Here is a 14,586-nt window from a genome sequence, read left to right as displayed (position 1 = left end):
GAGGGGCGCGGGAGAGGCTGGGGGCCGAGAGCGCCCGCGGCGCTGGCGCGGGGTCAGAGTCCACAGGGAGGCCCGGGGCCGCTACGTTGGCTCGGGCCGTGGGGGTGCGGTGCCTCCGGGGCGGGGGGGGCGGTACCACCGGGGCGGGGCTGGGCGGGGCGGCGGGCGGGAGGCCCGGCGTGCGTCAGCGCCGTGAGCCCCGGAGTTTTCCACTGACGAGGAGGGCGGAGCTACGGGCGGGGCCAGGCGCAGCCAGTCTCCCGCCGCCGCCGCCGCTGCCGGACGCTCAAGCGAGGGGCTGCTGGGCCGACGGTTGCCCACCGAGCGAGCGAGCGCGCGAGCGCGGGGTCGCAGCGCAGGGGGCGTTCCCGGCCAGGACGCGGGTCGCGGCGTTGCCCTTGGCGAGCGTCCGGATCGCAGGTCAGCACCGTGGGCTCCGGGCCGGGGGACGGGACCTTGAGGAGGGGGTGTCCCACACGGGACGCGCTGCTTCCCGGACCCTGCCGTTTGCCCCCCGCCACTTTGAGCGAGTGCCGGGGCAGGGACAGCCCGGCCCCGGACGGCGCGCCACGGCCGGAGTCCGGGTCGGGAGACCGGGAGGCGACAGTCTCAGGTTTTCCGCTCCCCTCCCCCGCCCCGCCGCCGGGACCCCAAGAGGTCCCGGCGCCCCGAGCGTGGGGCGGGTGGCTGCCGAGCCGTGGTTGCGCGCTGGCGGCGGGCTGGCGACGGGCGCGCGTCCGCGGGTGAGTTCCCTTTTGACCCAGTTGCCTGAGAACTTTTCAGAAGTTCCTCGCATGGCCGGAGCAGGTGACATTTGTCGCCTTCCTCCTCGGGCTCCCCCCGGGGGCGGGTGCCGGGGCTGCGGCGAGTGCCCGGCGTCAGTCAGGGAGGGAGTGGAGGGGTGAGAGTGGAGTGAGTCTCCGTGAGTCACGGACCCCGGGAGGGAGGGAGGAGGAGGGATTGTGTCGTACGCTCACCTGTTTGTCAGTCACCGTCACACGCAGAGGCCACCGCTGTGAGTCACGGGCGCAGCTATACAGGCCACCCGCGGGCACATGTAGGCTTCTCCCACGCACGGCTCCCTCCCCAGCACGTACTTCCTACAGGTCCTCAGTTTCCCCTCCCCGGGGGCCCTTACACCGGCACGGCACTGTTGAGATGCCCACACTACAGCAGCCGTCACACACTTAGTCACTCCTGCTCCCTGGCACAGTCACACACAGCCCACACTCCTGACACAAGGGGGTCCCTCCCGGGCTCCACTGCCCACTCGACACCTCCACTCAGATGTCTCACAGTCCTCTGGAGCGGAACTCATAGCTTACCCCCAAATCCTCATCATCACTGCCTTCTTTGGTCCCGACCTCCAGAGGTCACCAGGTTCCCTTCCCCTTTCTCCTAAGCCTTTGGCCTGTCATCTCTCACCTAGCTCTGGCAGCTTGGTCCAACCGGTCACACCCCCTTCTGTCCCTTGCTGAGCCATCTTTTTAAAATGCAAATCTGGTATTGTCACTCCCTACTTCAACCCTTCTGTAGCTTCCTGTGCCCTCAGCCTGCCCTGTCAGCCCTGGCTTCCTGGCTCCCTGGCTCCTGAAGCCCCCTCCCAGGCCGCCCCTTCCCCCTCATCTCTCTGCCTCTTCCTCTTCAAGTCCCTCCCGCTTCCTGTGCCCCCCTCTCTCTCTGGAACTTTTCCTACATCCCATCCTTTACTCCAAGAGATCTGTCTTCACCCCCAGCTGTACCCCTCCCACCCTCCATCCCAGCACTCAGCACGGTTTGTAACTCATTATACTCCTCCCCACTAAACTCAAAGCTTCAGGGGGGCAGCACTGGTCTGTGTCTTGCTCCCTGTATGCCCAGGTGTGTGACACAGTGCTTGGCATGTCTTAGGCGCTCCATAAATATTTGTTGAAGGAATGAATGAATGAGAGTGAAGGGGGCCTCGCTTAGGTGGAGGAAGCAGTCTCTGCCAGGTGCAGTTTCCTTTCTGCAGGAGCAATTGCCTCATGTAGCCAGCAAACGTTTGGCACCTCCCCAGTGCCAGGCCCTGGAGGCCAAGGCTGAGGAACTGTCCCCTCCCCCGGAGATCACTTTTGGAGGGATGGGTGGGGGAGGGGTGTGTCAAGGCTTCCTGCCTGCCCTCTCTGGGCTCCCCTGGCTGCCTTTCTAGCCAATCCCCGTGGGGGCCTGAGGTGCTCAGAGGTGCTCTCTCCTTCTGCCAGTAAGTAGTTCCTGAGGATCCGAGGTCGTCTGACCCCAGGTACCTAGGGGGAGCTGGCCTGGCCTGGCCAAGGCCTGGGACTCTGAGGTTAAAGGACATTCTTCAAATTCCTGAAGGAGGGTGGAGGCAGCTGAAGGTGCCCCCTTCCCAATACCAGCTCTCACTGGGGGCCAGGGCATTGGGACTGCTGTGGTCGAAGAGGAGTTGATGTGACTTTTCGGAGGCCTGGGGATTCCTGCCCCCAAACAGCCTTTGTTTGCCTGGTACCCAGGGTGAGGTGGCCTTCCCTCGGCTCACATGGTGTGGCCTGAGTGTGTAGATAGTTGTGGCTAGTAGGGTGGGGAGGCGCCCCTCCTCCTGGGCTGTCAGCTTCTGTGAGTGGTGATGGCAGGGCGGCCTGATTCTCAGGGCCCAGGCAGATCCCGGAAGAAGCCTGGTTCTCTTCGATTCAGGGCCTGTCTCCGGCGCTCCTTGGGGGTGTGGTATTTCTGTCTGAGCAGGCTCCTGGGAATTGCTTTTCCTTCCTCCAGGACCCTCGGAGGGGGCTGTGCTCACCCTGGGAACGGTGCCACGGTCAGGATCTTGATTCCTGGGTAGCTGCTGAGGGCCCCTCCCCCACCCTCTGACTCACTGTCTGACACTTTTCTTGGACTCTTTCACTATCTTTCATTCCTTTTCTGACTTGGCCTCTCCTGTCTCTGGCTGAGTCTTTTTGTCTCATCTGCCTCTGCCTCTCTCAGCCTCTGGATCCCTAGGTCGGGCGGCCGAGCACAAGAGCCAGGGGCTCTTCCTCCTCCCCCAGTGTCAGGGAGGAGATGATTTCCCATTTCCAGGTCTGCAGATTTTGCTGGGTGCTCATCATTAGAACCTGCACCACGGGCTGTAGCTTTCCTGTGTCCCCGTTTCCCTGTCTCCAGCCTTGGAGTTTATAACCCCCTCACCTTAAGCTCCCATTCTGTAGACATCCCTGAGGCAGAGCCAGGGTGTCTGGCTTGAACCTGCTTCCTTAACACTCCTTCTATTTGTTTACTCTTGGGGAACCTCCTGAGATGCCTGTGTTGGCACCTGCCTGCAGCCTGAGCTTCCTTTTCCTGCTCTCAGAGCTACCCCCTTCTGGGTGCTATTCTTGCTCAAACCCTCAGGCACAGGTTGGGGGATGGGCACGTCCTCCCCTCCAACTAACTGTGACAGGAGCAGGAGGAGGGCACACTGACCAGTGGGCCCCCGAGACCTCATGTGCCTAAATCATTTCTCTGTGCATACCTGATCTGCAGCGTCAGCTGCCTACCTCTGATGGTCCTCAGGAGCCTTCTCTGTGCCAGACTCTATTCCAGGCACAGGCACAGTGCCGATCAGGCCGAGAGGCCTTCAGCCTGGCATGAGGGAGATGAGCAGTGAGGCCATTGTAGGAAGGGGCCGTAAGGGTTGTGAAGGGGGAATCCCAAGAGCCCGCGGGAGCCCAGAGAGGCATGTAGTGGGGAGGAGTGAGGGTTTCAGGGAGGCCTTTTTGGAGATGACTTCTAAAGGGGAGTGAGGCTGGGTTCCAGCTTGTGCAAAGGCCAGGAGGTGAGCAGGTCATGGCCATTTGGGCAACTGCAAGTTCAGCTGGAGTATAAAGTGAGGGGGGTGGGGAGAGTCTTGCATGATGAATCTGGAGGGGAGGCAGCAGCCAGGCCTTTCTCAGCCTCTTTTGGAATTGTGGACTTGATCCTAAGTGCTCCCCTTAGGGAATGATTTTCTGCATGGGGGTGATGGTAGATAGACACGCGGTTTAGTAAGATCACTCCAGGGTAAAGAGTGGCTGCGGGCAGAGGGCAAGAACAGAGGCAGGGGACATGGGTAGTAGCAGTGGGACAGAGACATAGGGGTAACAGACTTTCAGAATTGAAGGTGACATACGTAAAATGCACAAAGTATATGAATCTTATGTGTACAGTGAGATGTTTTAGACACTCATGGAACCACCACCCAGATCAACATAGAATATTTCTAGACACCCCTCACCCCCGACCCCCCCGCCCCGGGAAAATTCCCTCATGACTGTCCCCAGTGCATGCCCTTCCCACTTGCTGGATAACCACGATTCTGAATTGTATCATCACTGACTGGGTTTGCCTTTTCTTGAACTTCATTCACATGTAATCTCGTGTCTGGCTTCTGTCACTCAACATGATATCAGTGAGATCCATCTGTATTGTGTGTACCCAGGAGCTCTTTCTTTTTTTCTCAGTGTAGAATGACACATTCACCAAGCATTTACCACTGTTCTAAGAACCTGACATGTAATGATTCACGTAAACTTCCCATCCCTGTGAGGTTGTAAGACAAAGAATTGAAGACACAGAAGTTAAGGAACTTGCCCAGGGTCACCCAGCCAACTGATAGCCAAGCCAGGGTTCGAATGTAAGCAGTCTGGTTCTGGAGCCAAGGTTTTCTTAACACTATGCTGGGTGGCCTCCGTGATACCTATCAAGTCTGTGCCTGGCCTTGTGTGGCTTAAATGAGCTAATGTGTACTTCCAGGACTGGGTGACTGGATGTGGATGGAGGGAGACAGGAAGGAATTGAGGATGACTGCAGGTTTCTGGCTTGAGTAAGTGGGTGGGTGGCAGTGCTGTTACTAAGATAGGGAACACAGGAAGAGGAACAGATGGCATGGGGGGTGGGGAACAGAGACAAGGGGTTCGATTTGGGGCCTGCAGAATTTTGTTTCTAAGGGGTGGCCAGGCAGAGAGACCAAGTGAGCCTTTGGTTCGGGGGAATCTCAGGCTTAGGCGTGTGATTAGGACGGCATTCAGCACCCTGTAGACAGCATCTGGAGTTTGGGAAAGGATGGGGCCTCCCAGCGGGATTGTGGTGGGGACAAGATGCGTGGGTTGTGGTTTGTCCTTGTGTGTTTCTGTGTCTGGGTGCCTCTGTGCTCCGTCTGCTTGTGTGTATGTGTGTGTATGCCTGCCTCTGGGCCATGAGTTCCCGCATCTCCTGTGAGAGCCTTCAGGTCAGCTGAGAGCTGGGTTGTGTTTGTTTGTGGTTTGACCCGGGGGTGGGGGGGTGTGCCAAGCCTGAGAAATTATTTGCTGAGAAGCCCCCGGAAACACCTGTGTATCCTCCTTCCCTGGGCCCGTTGTTGTTGGAGGGTTGGCAAGTCGGGGAGCTTCTCTTGCTGCTCATGTGCCTGTGGGGAGAGGCTGTCCCTGGGATGAATTTCATCTAGCAAGTTGGTTGACGGCATACCGCCTGGGTCTGGGATCCAGAGACTTTGTGGAAGGCTAGGCAAACGGGGATAGGGGTGTTTAGAAAGGACACCTGAGTAGGGGAGATCGCCAGCCTTCTGGTTGGTTTTTCCTGTTCACTCTCATTTCCTGTGATGGCAGTGGGGGAGGGGCTCCCCAGCACTGGGGCCTCTGCATCGTTTCCCCTTCCTCCTGGTGACCTCCTGGGGCCCAGCCCTGAGTGCTCAGGAGGCACAGAGAGACAAGGTAGCTGGCCTCAGCCCTAAGGACCGAGTCATTTGGGGATTCCCAAGCAGTGGAAGGGGTTGTTATTTGCTGCAGCATTTCAGGGAAGGAACCCCAAGTGCCCTCCACTCGGTTGAGGCCAGCCAAGCTGTGGGAATCTCTGGTTGCACTCCTGTGGAGGGCTGCGACCCTTAAAGGGGAGACACAGCGAGCAGTGTATCCTGGGGTGCTCCAAGTCACCCAGCTACGGACGGGAGAGCGTCGTCTTGGCCGGTCAGTTTTACTAGAAGACGGTTTTTTTTTTAAGGGGAGAAAATAATTTCCCTAGGAAGTTATTTCAAACAAACAGGGTTAGATATTGGAGTGGAAGGCAAGATGAAGGTGAATTTTGAAGATCAAACAGGAGATGCTAAAGAGACACAAAGCCCAGGTGGCTCTGGCCCCAGTCAGGCCTGGAGGCCGGGGACTTCTCTTGTGGGCGGGGGTTTCTAAGGGAGAGTCCGAGCAGCTCCATCACAGGAAAGTTGGACGCTGGAAATCGGGGCTGGTGTCAAAGCCACCCTGTTCCCTGAGTCCTGGTCAGCCTGGCCCTGAACGAGGGCCCGTTGCCGGGGTGTGCAGGCGGCGTGTCTGTGGGTGTGCTAGGGGCAGGAGGAGGAGGAGGAAGAGCCACTGTACGAGGGCTGTGCAGGCTGTCGGCGTGCGCCCAGCCTCACACACACAAAGGCACACAGATGCAGCTGTGTGAATCACCCAGCCAGTGAGTCAGCCCCAGGATTCCTGCCGGGGAATGAGCGTGGCCAGGCTGAAGTCTGTCGGTCCATCTGTCGGTCTGGCGTGTGCGTGCGTGTAGGTGGGTTACAGGAGGTAGAGGGGAAGGTGCCCGGTGCTGTCCCAGGAAGGCTTTGGGGCAGAGGTGGCGGGAGTCTGTAAGGGCCAGAATGAGGGTTTGGATCTCAGTGCTCCGTTTGGTGCAAAGAAGCCTACTAGAGACGTGGCCCTGTCACGTAGGGCTCCTCGGGGAGGGCCTGGGCTGCCCACCTGAGGGTAGGTGGGAGAGGTGATGACCAGGGCTGGGTGCCCACCTCCTGCCCTCAGGCCTGCCACCTAGAGCTTTCCCCTTCCTGTTCCAGGCTGTCTGTGCCCAGACCCCAGAGTACCCCTCACCACCATGACTGGGCTGCTGAAGAGGAAGTTTGACCAGCTGGATGAGGACTCCTCCTCACTCTGCTCGTCCTCCTCCTCTTTGTCCTCCTCGGGCCGCCACTCTCCCTCCTGCTCCCCGAGCTCTTCGGCCTCCCCGTCTTGGGACTCGGATGAGGAGGGCCCCTGGGATCAGATGCCCTTGCCTGACCGCGACTTCTGTGGCCCCCGAAGTTTCACCCGTGAGTCCCTTCACCCTGGGAACCCATTACACCCCTCTTTCCTTCCTGAAGATGAAATTGGGGGGCCCTGATGAAGTCGTTCTGGCCTCTGGAGGTCGTGTCCCCATGGCTTTAGCTTCCCTACTTGACTCCCCACCTCATCCACTTCCTGTCCTACAGGGGTCACTTGGGTCCAGAGGCACTTGGGTCCAGCTACATTCACCTTTAACCTTGGGACTCTCCAGCTTAGAAGTCATCATGTTCAGGGCAGGGCTCCTCAGTGGCCCTGGGGCCTTCCCGCCCAGCTCTGTCCCTCAGTTCCTGTTTTGTTTCTCCAGCTGGCTCCCTATCCTCTACCAGCTGAACTGCCCGAGTCCCACACCCCACGCTTCTGTCCTGCGGGGCCTGTCAGGCCGGTCCCTCGCCTAGCAAAACGCTGTTTGGCTTTGCCTGAACGCAGTGAAAAGGTTTTTTCCCAGTTATTTTTTCAAGCTTGTGTAATTCTGATTCCAAACTGACAAAGATGGCCCTAGAGCAGTGTTTCTCAACCTTATTTTTCATTATTGCACCCCAAACCCCAAGGAGCCCGTTGAGACATTTTTCCCCTGATCCTCCCCACCATGATGTCTTAATACCACAGATATGTCTATTTATGTACTATATGCATATCTGTACATTATACATGAGAAAGTATAATTTTTACCAGATAGAATCTAACAGTACATTAACTGACTAAACTACTATGGGTTTACTCTAGAAATACAAGGATGGTTTAATACTATAAAATCTAATCATTTAGTTTACCAAATGACTATGTCAGAGGAGGAAAAATATAAGAGCCGCTATAGATACTGAAAGAATATTTGATAACATGTAATATTCCTTCCAGATAAGACCCTCTGTATGATAAGAATAAGTAAATTCTACCCTAAATGATAAAAAAAATATGTCTTAATCTAAAACCTGGCATTACAATTAATGAGGAAATACTGGAAGCAGTCCCACTTAGGAACAAGATGAGGACACTGTCTGTCACCACTGTTAGTTGACATTGTTCAGGAAGTGCTAGACAATTCAGTTAGCAAAGAGAATGAGAAATATACTGGATTGGGACAGGCAAAATTGCCATGATTTGCAGGTGTTCGACTACATGATAAATTCAAGAATATGTATACAGAAAACCTATTAGAAGGGAATTCCCTCAGGTAGCTGGGTACAAAATTAATATATTAAGTTTAACTATATGGAATTGCTAAGATTTGATTATTTCATGGTAACTTCTTATGGTTCAACCTAATAAAAATCAATAATATACCAGTATATGCCAATACATAGCTTACTAATCAACATACTTAATAACTTATAAAGGGTAGACCTTTCTAAGCTTGTTGCAAAATGCAGAAGCTATAAAGGAAGAGCTCAATATACTTTTGATTACATAAACCTTAGAAATTATTTCGTAAAAGCCCAAAAGCAAAAATAAAGGACTAGCAGAAACTAACACAACATTGTAAAGCAACTATACTCCAATAAAGATGTTTAAAAAAAAAAGGACTAAAATATTTGCACAGATAGGTTAGATGATTAATGTCTAATATTGAATATATATAAAAAGCTCCTACAAATAAATTTTTTAAGAACTATAGAGGGACTTCCCTGGTGGCCCAGTGGTTAAGACTCCGTGCTTCCACTGCAGGGGGCACGGGTTCCATCCCTGGTCAGGAAACTAAAATCCCGCATGCAGCATGGCGCTCACCGCCTCCAGCTACAAAAAAAAACAAAAAAACAAAAAAAAAAACAAAAAAAAAAACAACTATAGAAAACTGTGCAGGGGAGCTGTAAATGGCTACTAAAGATGGGAACGATGTTTAATGCTCTCATTTGGACTGGTAAATAACAATGAGCCAGTGTTGACATAGGGTGATGTTGCATTTTACCAGCTCCAGTGGCCAGGCCGGCTCCTAGGCTCAGATCCATTTTTTTGGGGGGTGGGAGGGGTGTGAGGAGAGAGGGTTCAGCATCACCTCCTGGGGGTTAGGCCCTGCCTCACGGAGAACTAATGCTCGCCCCTCCCCTGCCTGCCTTCCAGCCCTGTCCATCCTGAAGCGGGCCCCCCGGAAGCGCCCAGGCCGGGTAGCCTTCGATGGCATCACTGTCTTCTACTTCCCTCGGTGCCAGGGCTTCACCAGTGTGCCCAGCCGCGGCGGCTGCACCCTGGGTATGGCCTCCCGCCACAGTGCCTACCGCCGCTTCTCCCTGGCCGAGTTTACGCAGGAGCAAGCCCGGGCACGGCAAGAGAAGCTGCGCCTACGCTTGAAGGAGGAGAAGCTGGAGGCGCTGAGATGGAAGGTGGGGAGACCCTCTGCATGGCCCTCGCCCCAGGAGTTGCTCTGAAGTCCTAGCCTTGGGGGGACAGGTGTCAGGGTGGATGCTGATTTGCTTGTTGTGTTTTTGGGAGGCCTGTGGGGCTGTGATTGGCCTGATCAGGGTATGCTGCCAAATTATCTGCAGGCAGAGGGGTATAGAAGGTCTTCTGTTTGCTGCAGGGCTGGGGACGTGGTGCCTGAATATGCCTGACCTCACTGGGGAGGGGGAGTGGATGGGACACCAGAGGTCGGTGTTTCTGTCTGGGGGAGGGGGTTTGTCCACGAACTGGGGAATGACATGAATAGGAAACCTGTTTGCAAATGCCCTGAGGGTGTTTTCTTGGCTGTCCCATTCACTATGGCATCCACAGTGCCCAGCCCAGAGAGAGTAAGCACGTGGCAGGGGGGTATTTATCAAGTGACCGATGCTGCCAGAAACTGCATCCGTGTCTGCCTCTCACGTCCCTCCTCTCTTCTCTGGACACAGCTTTCGGAGGCCGGGGTACCCAAGATGGAGGCTGACCTGCCGCTTACAGTGGACACCATAGATGATGCCTCTGTGGAGGAGGATTTGGCAGTGGCCGTGGCAGGTGGCCAATTGGAGGAAATGACCTTCCTCCAGCCCTACCCAGCCCGGAAGCGGCGGGCTCTGCTGCGGGCCTCTGGCGTGCGGAGGATCGATCGCGAGGAGAAGCGAGAGCTGCAGGCACTGCGCCAGTCCCGGGAGGACTGTGGCTGTCGCTGTGACAGGGTCTGTGATCCTGAGACCTGCAGCTGTAGCCTGGCGGGCATCAAGTGCCAGGTACGGAGCCAGGCGGGGTTGGGAAGGCGAGCCTGAGTCAGGGGCTTCTCCGGGGTCCACCGGATCCTCACCTGCACCTCTGCTTTCTTTGCAGATGGACCACACAGCATTCCCCTGTGGCTGCTGCAGAGAGGGCTGTGAGAACCCTAAGGGCCGTGTGGAATTTAATCAGGCACGAGTTCAGACCCATTTCATCCACACGCTCACCCGCCTGCAGCTGGAGCAGGGGGCCGAGAGCCTTGGGGAGCTGGAGGCCCCGGCCCAGGGTGCCACATTCAGCCCTAGCGAGCAGGTCCTGGCCCCCACGTTCCCGCTGGCCAAGCCCCCCGTGAGCAGCGAGCTGGGAGACAACAGCTGCAGCAGCGACATGACCGATTCGTCCACAGCATCGAGCAGCAGCGAGGCCCCCAGTGGCTCTGCCCACCCGGCCCTGCCCGGCCCCGGCTTCCAGCCTGGAGTGGACGATGACAGCCTGGCTCGGATCCTGAGCTTCAGTGACTCTGACCTGGGTGGAGACGGGGAGGAGGAGGAGGAAGGGGGTGTGGGCAGCCTGGACAACCTCAGCTGCTTCCACCCAGCTGACATCTTTGGTACCGGTGACCCCGCTGGCCTGGCCAGCTGGACCCACAGCTATTCCAGCTCCAGCCTCACGTCAGGCATCCTGGATGAAAACGCCAACCTGGATGCCAGCTGCTTCCTCAATAGTGGCCTTGAAAGCTTGGGGGAAGGCAGCCTCCCCAGCCCCCCGGTGCCAACCATCACGGATGCCGGCCAGAGCAGCTCAGTGGACCTGAGCTTGTCCTCCTGTGACTCCTTCAAGCTGCTCCAGGCCCTGCCAGACTACAGTCTGGGGCCCCACTACACCTCCCAAAAGGTGTCTGATAGCCTGGACAACCTCGAGGCGCCCCACTTCGCCCTGCCTGCCTTTTCTCCCCCTGGGGACGCCAGCACGTGCTTCCTGGAGTCCATCATGGGCTTGTCTGAGCCAGCCGCTGAGGCCCTGGCTCCCTTCATGGACGGCCAGTTGTTTGAGGACACTGCCCCAGCGTCGCTGGTAGAGCCTGTGTCTGTGTGAGGGTTAGGGTGCCTTTTCCCGGCCCCAAGAGCCCTGTTGCTGCTTTGTTGTAATTGGGGGCTCCCTGAGGTCTGTCTGTATGTAACGGTCTCCCATTGGCTGGCTCCCATGTGGGCACTCCTAATTTTCATGCAACACTCTGGATTTATTTATTTATTTTTGTAACCTTCTGTGCTGAAGCGGGACGGGGGGGCACTTCCCCTTTCAGCTGCCTGGTCCCCCATATGCCCACACCCTCTCTTCCACTTCCATGGCCGTGCCAGGAGCAGGAAGAAATGTGGCTCCTCTGGAGCTTCGCAGACTCCTTTTCGGTCTTGTATGATGTTCCTAAGCCCAAAGACAGCCACACAGGGCTGAAATCAGCCACTTCTTAAGGCTTCTTCTGCCACCCTGAGCCCTAGACTCATGGGTGGCTGAATCCTCTGGACTGTGAAGACTATAATTTATTTCCATAATTTATTTGGAGACTAGGTGGCTGGCAGGCTATGCTAGGGTCGGGGTGGGGCACTGACCCCTGCGAATCCCTTTGCCTTTTAGTCCTGCAGCCCTGCCCTCGCCGGGACTTTGGTGTAGACCAGGCATGGGTTTGAGCCCTCCGTCTAATGTGGCAGCTGCCCTGCTGCGGCTGGCTGAGCAAGCCGGGGCTGGCCTGGGACCGCATCTGGGCAGGGGGAGGGGCTGGGCTGACCAACCGTGACCAAAACCCTCTTCTGCCCCACGCAGCCCCCTCTCCTTCCTGTCCTTTTCCCCATCTTCCCCCTCCCCAAAGGCTGCAGCTTTTATTCCAAGCCCGTCAATGTAGGAGGGGGAAGCCAGAGGCCCAGAGAGGGCAAGGGGCTGCCCCAGGGCCTGTAGCACGCCCCTGACCACTCAGGGCTTTCCAGGCACGCACTCCAGCCTGGTCCACCTGCCTGTACCCTAAGGCCAGTTGGCCAGGGGCGAGGGGTGGCTCCTTATGGCTTTCATGCCCTTTGTTTGCAGATGTTGAATTTCACATCATAGTTTCTGTATTGTCCCTGAGTATTAGAGGACTGTAATTTATTCATTTTCTGTGTCTGTGCCAAGAAGCCCAGGCTCTGGGCCTGCCCTCTTGCCTAGGAGGCCTTGCCAGCCTGCGAGCTTGTGGGAACACCTTGTACCTGAACTTACAGGTACCAATAAAGAGGCTCTATTTTTCAGTGTGGTCTGTGTTTGTGGATCTGGGAGCACATTTGTGGGACCAGGAGCACAGGTACACCCTCAGGTGGCAGTGAGGAGGGAGGGGGAGGGGGAGACAGGCCCTGCTGGGCAGTATAGACATTGAGGCTGTGTTCGGGACAGAAGTGGGGGGCACACTGGGCCTCTTTCCATGCCAGCCAGTCAACTCAGAGACAGGAAGCCAGCAAGAAGACGCTGGCTGGGCAGATGGAGCAGTTTTCCCCTTGGATGAAGCCATCTCCATTGGTCACCTGGATGGTGGTGGAGAGCAGCAGGGCAGTCTTCTGGGACAGGGCTGTCTGCGTGGGATGGGTGTGGGCTGGCTTCTTCCCACTCACCCGCACTGAGCTGGGGCCTGGCCTCGAGGGTGAAGCGGGCAGTGGGATATGGCCGGTGCAGGCCTTATGTGGGACTGAGTGGCTGAGGTCCTTGGGGACTTGAGCACCAGAAGCTGCAGAACCTCATCCATCTGCACCAGCCAGACCTGTCTGACCTGTCCCTGGCAGCTTGGGCCAAAGGCCAGAAGAGCAGGCTGCACCCTGCCCCAGGGGGCCCCAGTCTGGGGGCTGAGGAGCAAGGTTGACCTCCCCTCTAGGAATAATAATGATTTATACAAGTGCTAGGAGGGGTCACCAAAAAGACCTGACTTGGGTCTCCCTTTTCTTGCTCTAATTCTCTGCCTGTGCTGGGAACCCCTTATTTCCTCTCTATGGCTTACTGGTTAAGAGCACAGACCCAGAGTCCCAGGGTTCGAATCCCAGCTCTTATACTAACTAGTGAGGTGACTTATGCAAATTACTTCCCCTCTCTGTGCCTGGGTGTCCCCCGTATTGTCCAAATAATAACGCTGCTTACCTCACAAGCTTGCTCAGTTCATACGCACCCAGTGCTCGGAGGAGTGCCTGGAACGTGTAAGCCTCGGGTGCGTGTCTGACTTCCCATTCTGTTTTCATGTGTCTGCTCTATTTCTGTATGTTTTATCCTCTTTTTTTGCCAGTTCTGTCACCCTTTAGGTATCTATCGCTTGCCTCAGGATATGTGTAGACATGGTCACGTGGTCATGTCGTCAGTGGAGTGGCCGTTAGAGAACTCATGGCTTGGAGTCTGGGCTATGGTGGGGCCGCCTGTCCCTGGTACCAGCTTAGGCAGGGACAGCCAGGTCTTAGGCGTCTCAGGTTGGAGTATTCTGGTACATCAAGTTGTCTCGTGTCCCCTCTCACTGATCCCTGGGAGCCCTATTGTAGAGATTGCTCCAGCACGCATGATCCAAAACCTGGGTCTCTCCAAGGGTCCTGAGGCTCTGCTCTGGCCAGCCTAGGGGTCTGGGTGGCAGCCCCCGACAGCTCCAATACTCTGGCTGGAAGCCCCTGCAGGCTGCTATCCCGTGGCCACAGCCCATGGCTGGACTGAGCCTACCCACTCCCCATCTAGGGCCCCAGGGTCACTTGGGTTTTTTTCTCAACATAATCCACCCCAAGAAACTAGGTTGTAAGGCAGATCATAATAAAGGCAGCTGGCTTCCCATAGGAAGGATGGTGGTAACCTGGGGAAAATGTTCCAGAACACTGACTCATACCAAAAGGCCATGCACGAGGTCAGCAGTATGCTATAAAGACAAGGCTCGCAGCCACCAGGGATGACTTAGGCTGTTCTAGAAGGAAGGGACCTTTACCCGTTCACTGTTCCCAAACCTTAGTCACTGGACAACTTCTCTTGAAAACGTTGCCATATCTGCATTCTACTCATACTAAGTATTTTACTTTATATCAATTATATCAATATGCTTAAAAGTTAGAACCATTCTACGTAACAGCACCCGCAAATTCATGAGTTTGTTGTACTAGTTTTTCTATAAGGATGATACTTAAACACATAGTTATTAAACTTTCAAATGTTTGCTGTATATTAGCAGGGATTTGTACCATGATTTGGGAACACAGAGATCTAGTCTAATTTCCTGCCACAGATGGGGACACATACCCAGAGGGGAAGGTCACACAGGAAGATTCTAGGCCTCCTGAGTCCCAGTTCAGAGTTCCTTCCCCTGAGGTCAGACTGGCCCATTACTGCCATCCTGCAAAACAGGAAGAGAGGTATTGGGAGC

At 55.9% G+C, this 14,586-nt stretch overlaps 2 protein-coding genes across 4 annotated transcripts in view; one reads left to right on the top strand and one right to left on the bottom strand.

Moving 5' to 3' along the window:
- The first annotated feature begins 273 nt into the window (after positions 1–273).
- CSRNP1 (cysteine and serine rich nuclear protein 1) lies at positions 274–12,463 on the top strand. 3 transcript variants are annotated; one of them, XM_082639830.1, is made up of 5 exons: positions 274–420; positions 6,812–7,063; positions 9,132–9,391; positions 9,896–10,210; positions 10,305–12,463. In XM_082639830.1, exons 2-5 carry the CDS (start codon positions 6,850–6,852, stop codon positions 11,283–11,285), a joined length of 1,770 nt encoding a protein of 589 aa, XP_082495956.1. In that variant the 5' UTR covers positions 274–420; positions 6,812–6,849; the 3' UTR covers positions 11,286–12,463. The 3 variants fall into 3 exon arrangements, with proteins under 3 accessions (XP_082495956.1, XP_082495958.1, XP_082495957.1); XM_082639832.1 differs by lacking the exon at positions 274–420 and adding an exon at positions 456–2,260; XM_082639831.1 differs by lacking the exon at positions 274–420 and adding an exon at positions 5,444–5,951.
- Positions 12,464–14,068: 1,605 nt separating this feature from the next.
- The window catches only part of TTC21A (tetratricopeptide repeat domain 21A), a 30,704-nt gene continuing 30,186 nt past the window's right edge, over positions 14,069–14,586 (bottom strand). Inside the window, exon 30 of the mRNA XM_082638988.1 lies at positions 14,069–14,556. The gene's annotated coding sequence lies outside the window, so the exon portion shown is untranslated. The remainder of the gene's footprint in view (positions 14,557–14,586) is intronic.

This window comes from Mesoplodon mirus (assembly GCF_964341445.2).
Source record: "Mesoplodon mirus genome assembly, chromosome: 12".
Classification (NCBI taxonomy): Eukaryota; Metazoa; Chordata; class Mammalia; order Artiodactyla; family Ziphiidae; genus Mesoplodon; species Mesoplodon mirus.
The sequence above is the reverse complement of the archived record's forward strand: the minus strand, read 5'-3'. Positions and strand labels throughout refer to the sequence as shown.

What these genes read in the sequence shown, in the direction of transcription:
- CSRNP1 (XM_082639830.1), top strand. Translation starts at nt 6,850, where the DNA reads ATGACTGGGCTGCTGAAGAGGAAGTTTGACCAGCTGGATGAGGACTCC. An exon ending in TGGCCCCCGAAGTTTCACCC is followed by an intron (nt 7,064 to 9,131) that starts GTGAGTCCCTTC and finishes CCTGCCTTCCAG; the next exon opens with CCCTGTCCATCCTGAAGCGG. An exon ending in TGGCGGGCATCAAGTGCCAG is followed by an intron (nt 10,211 to 10,304) that starts GTACGGAGCCAG and finishes CTTTCTTTGCAG; the next exon opens with ATGGACCACACAGCATTCCC.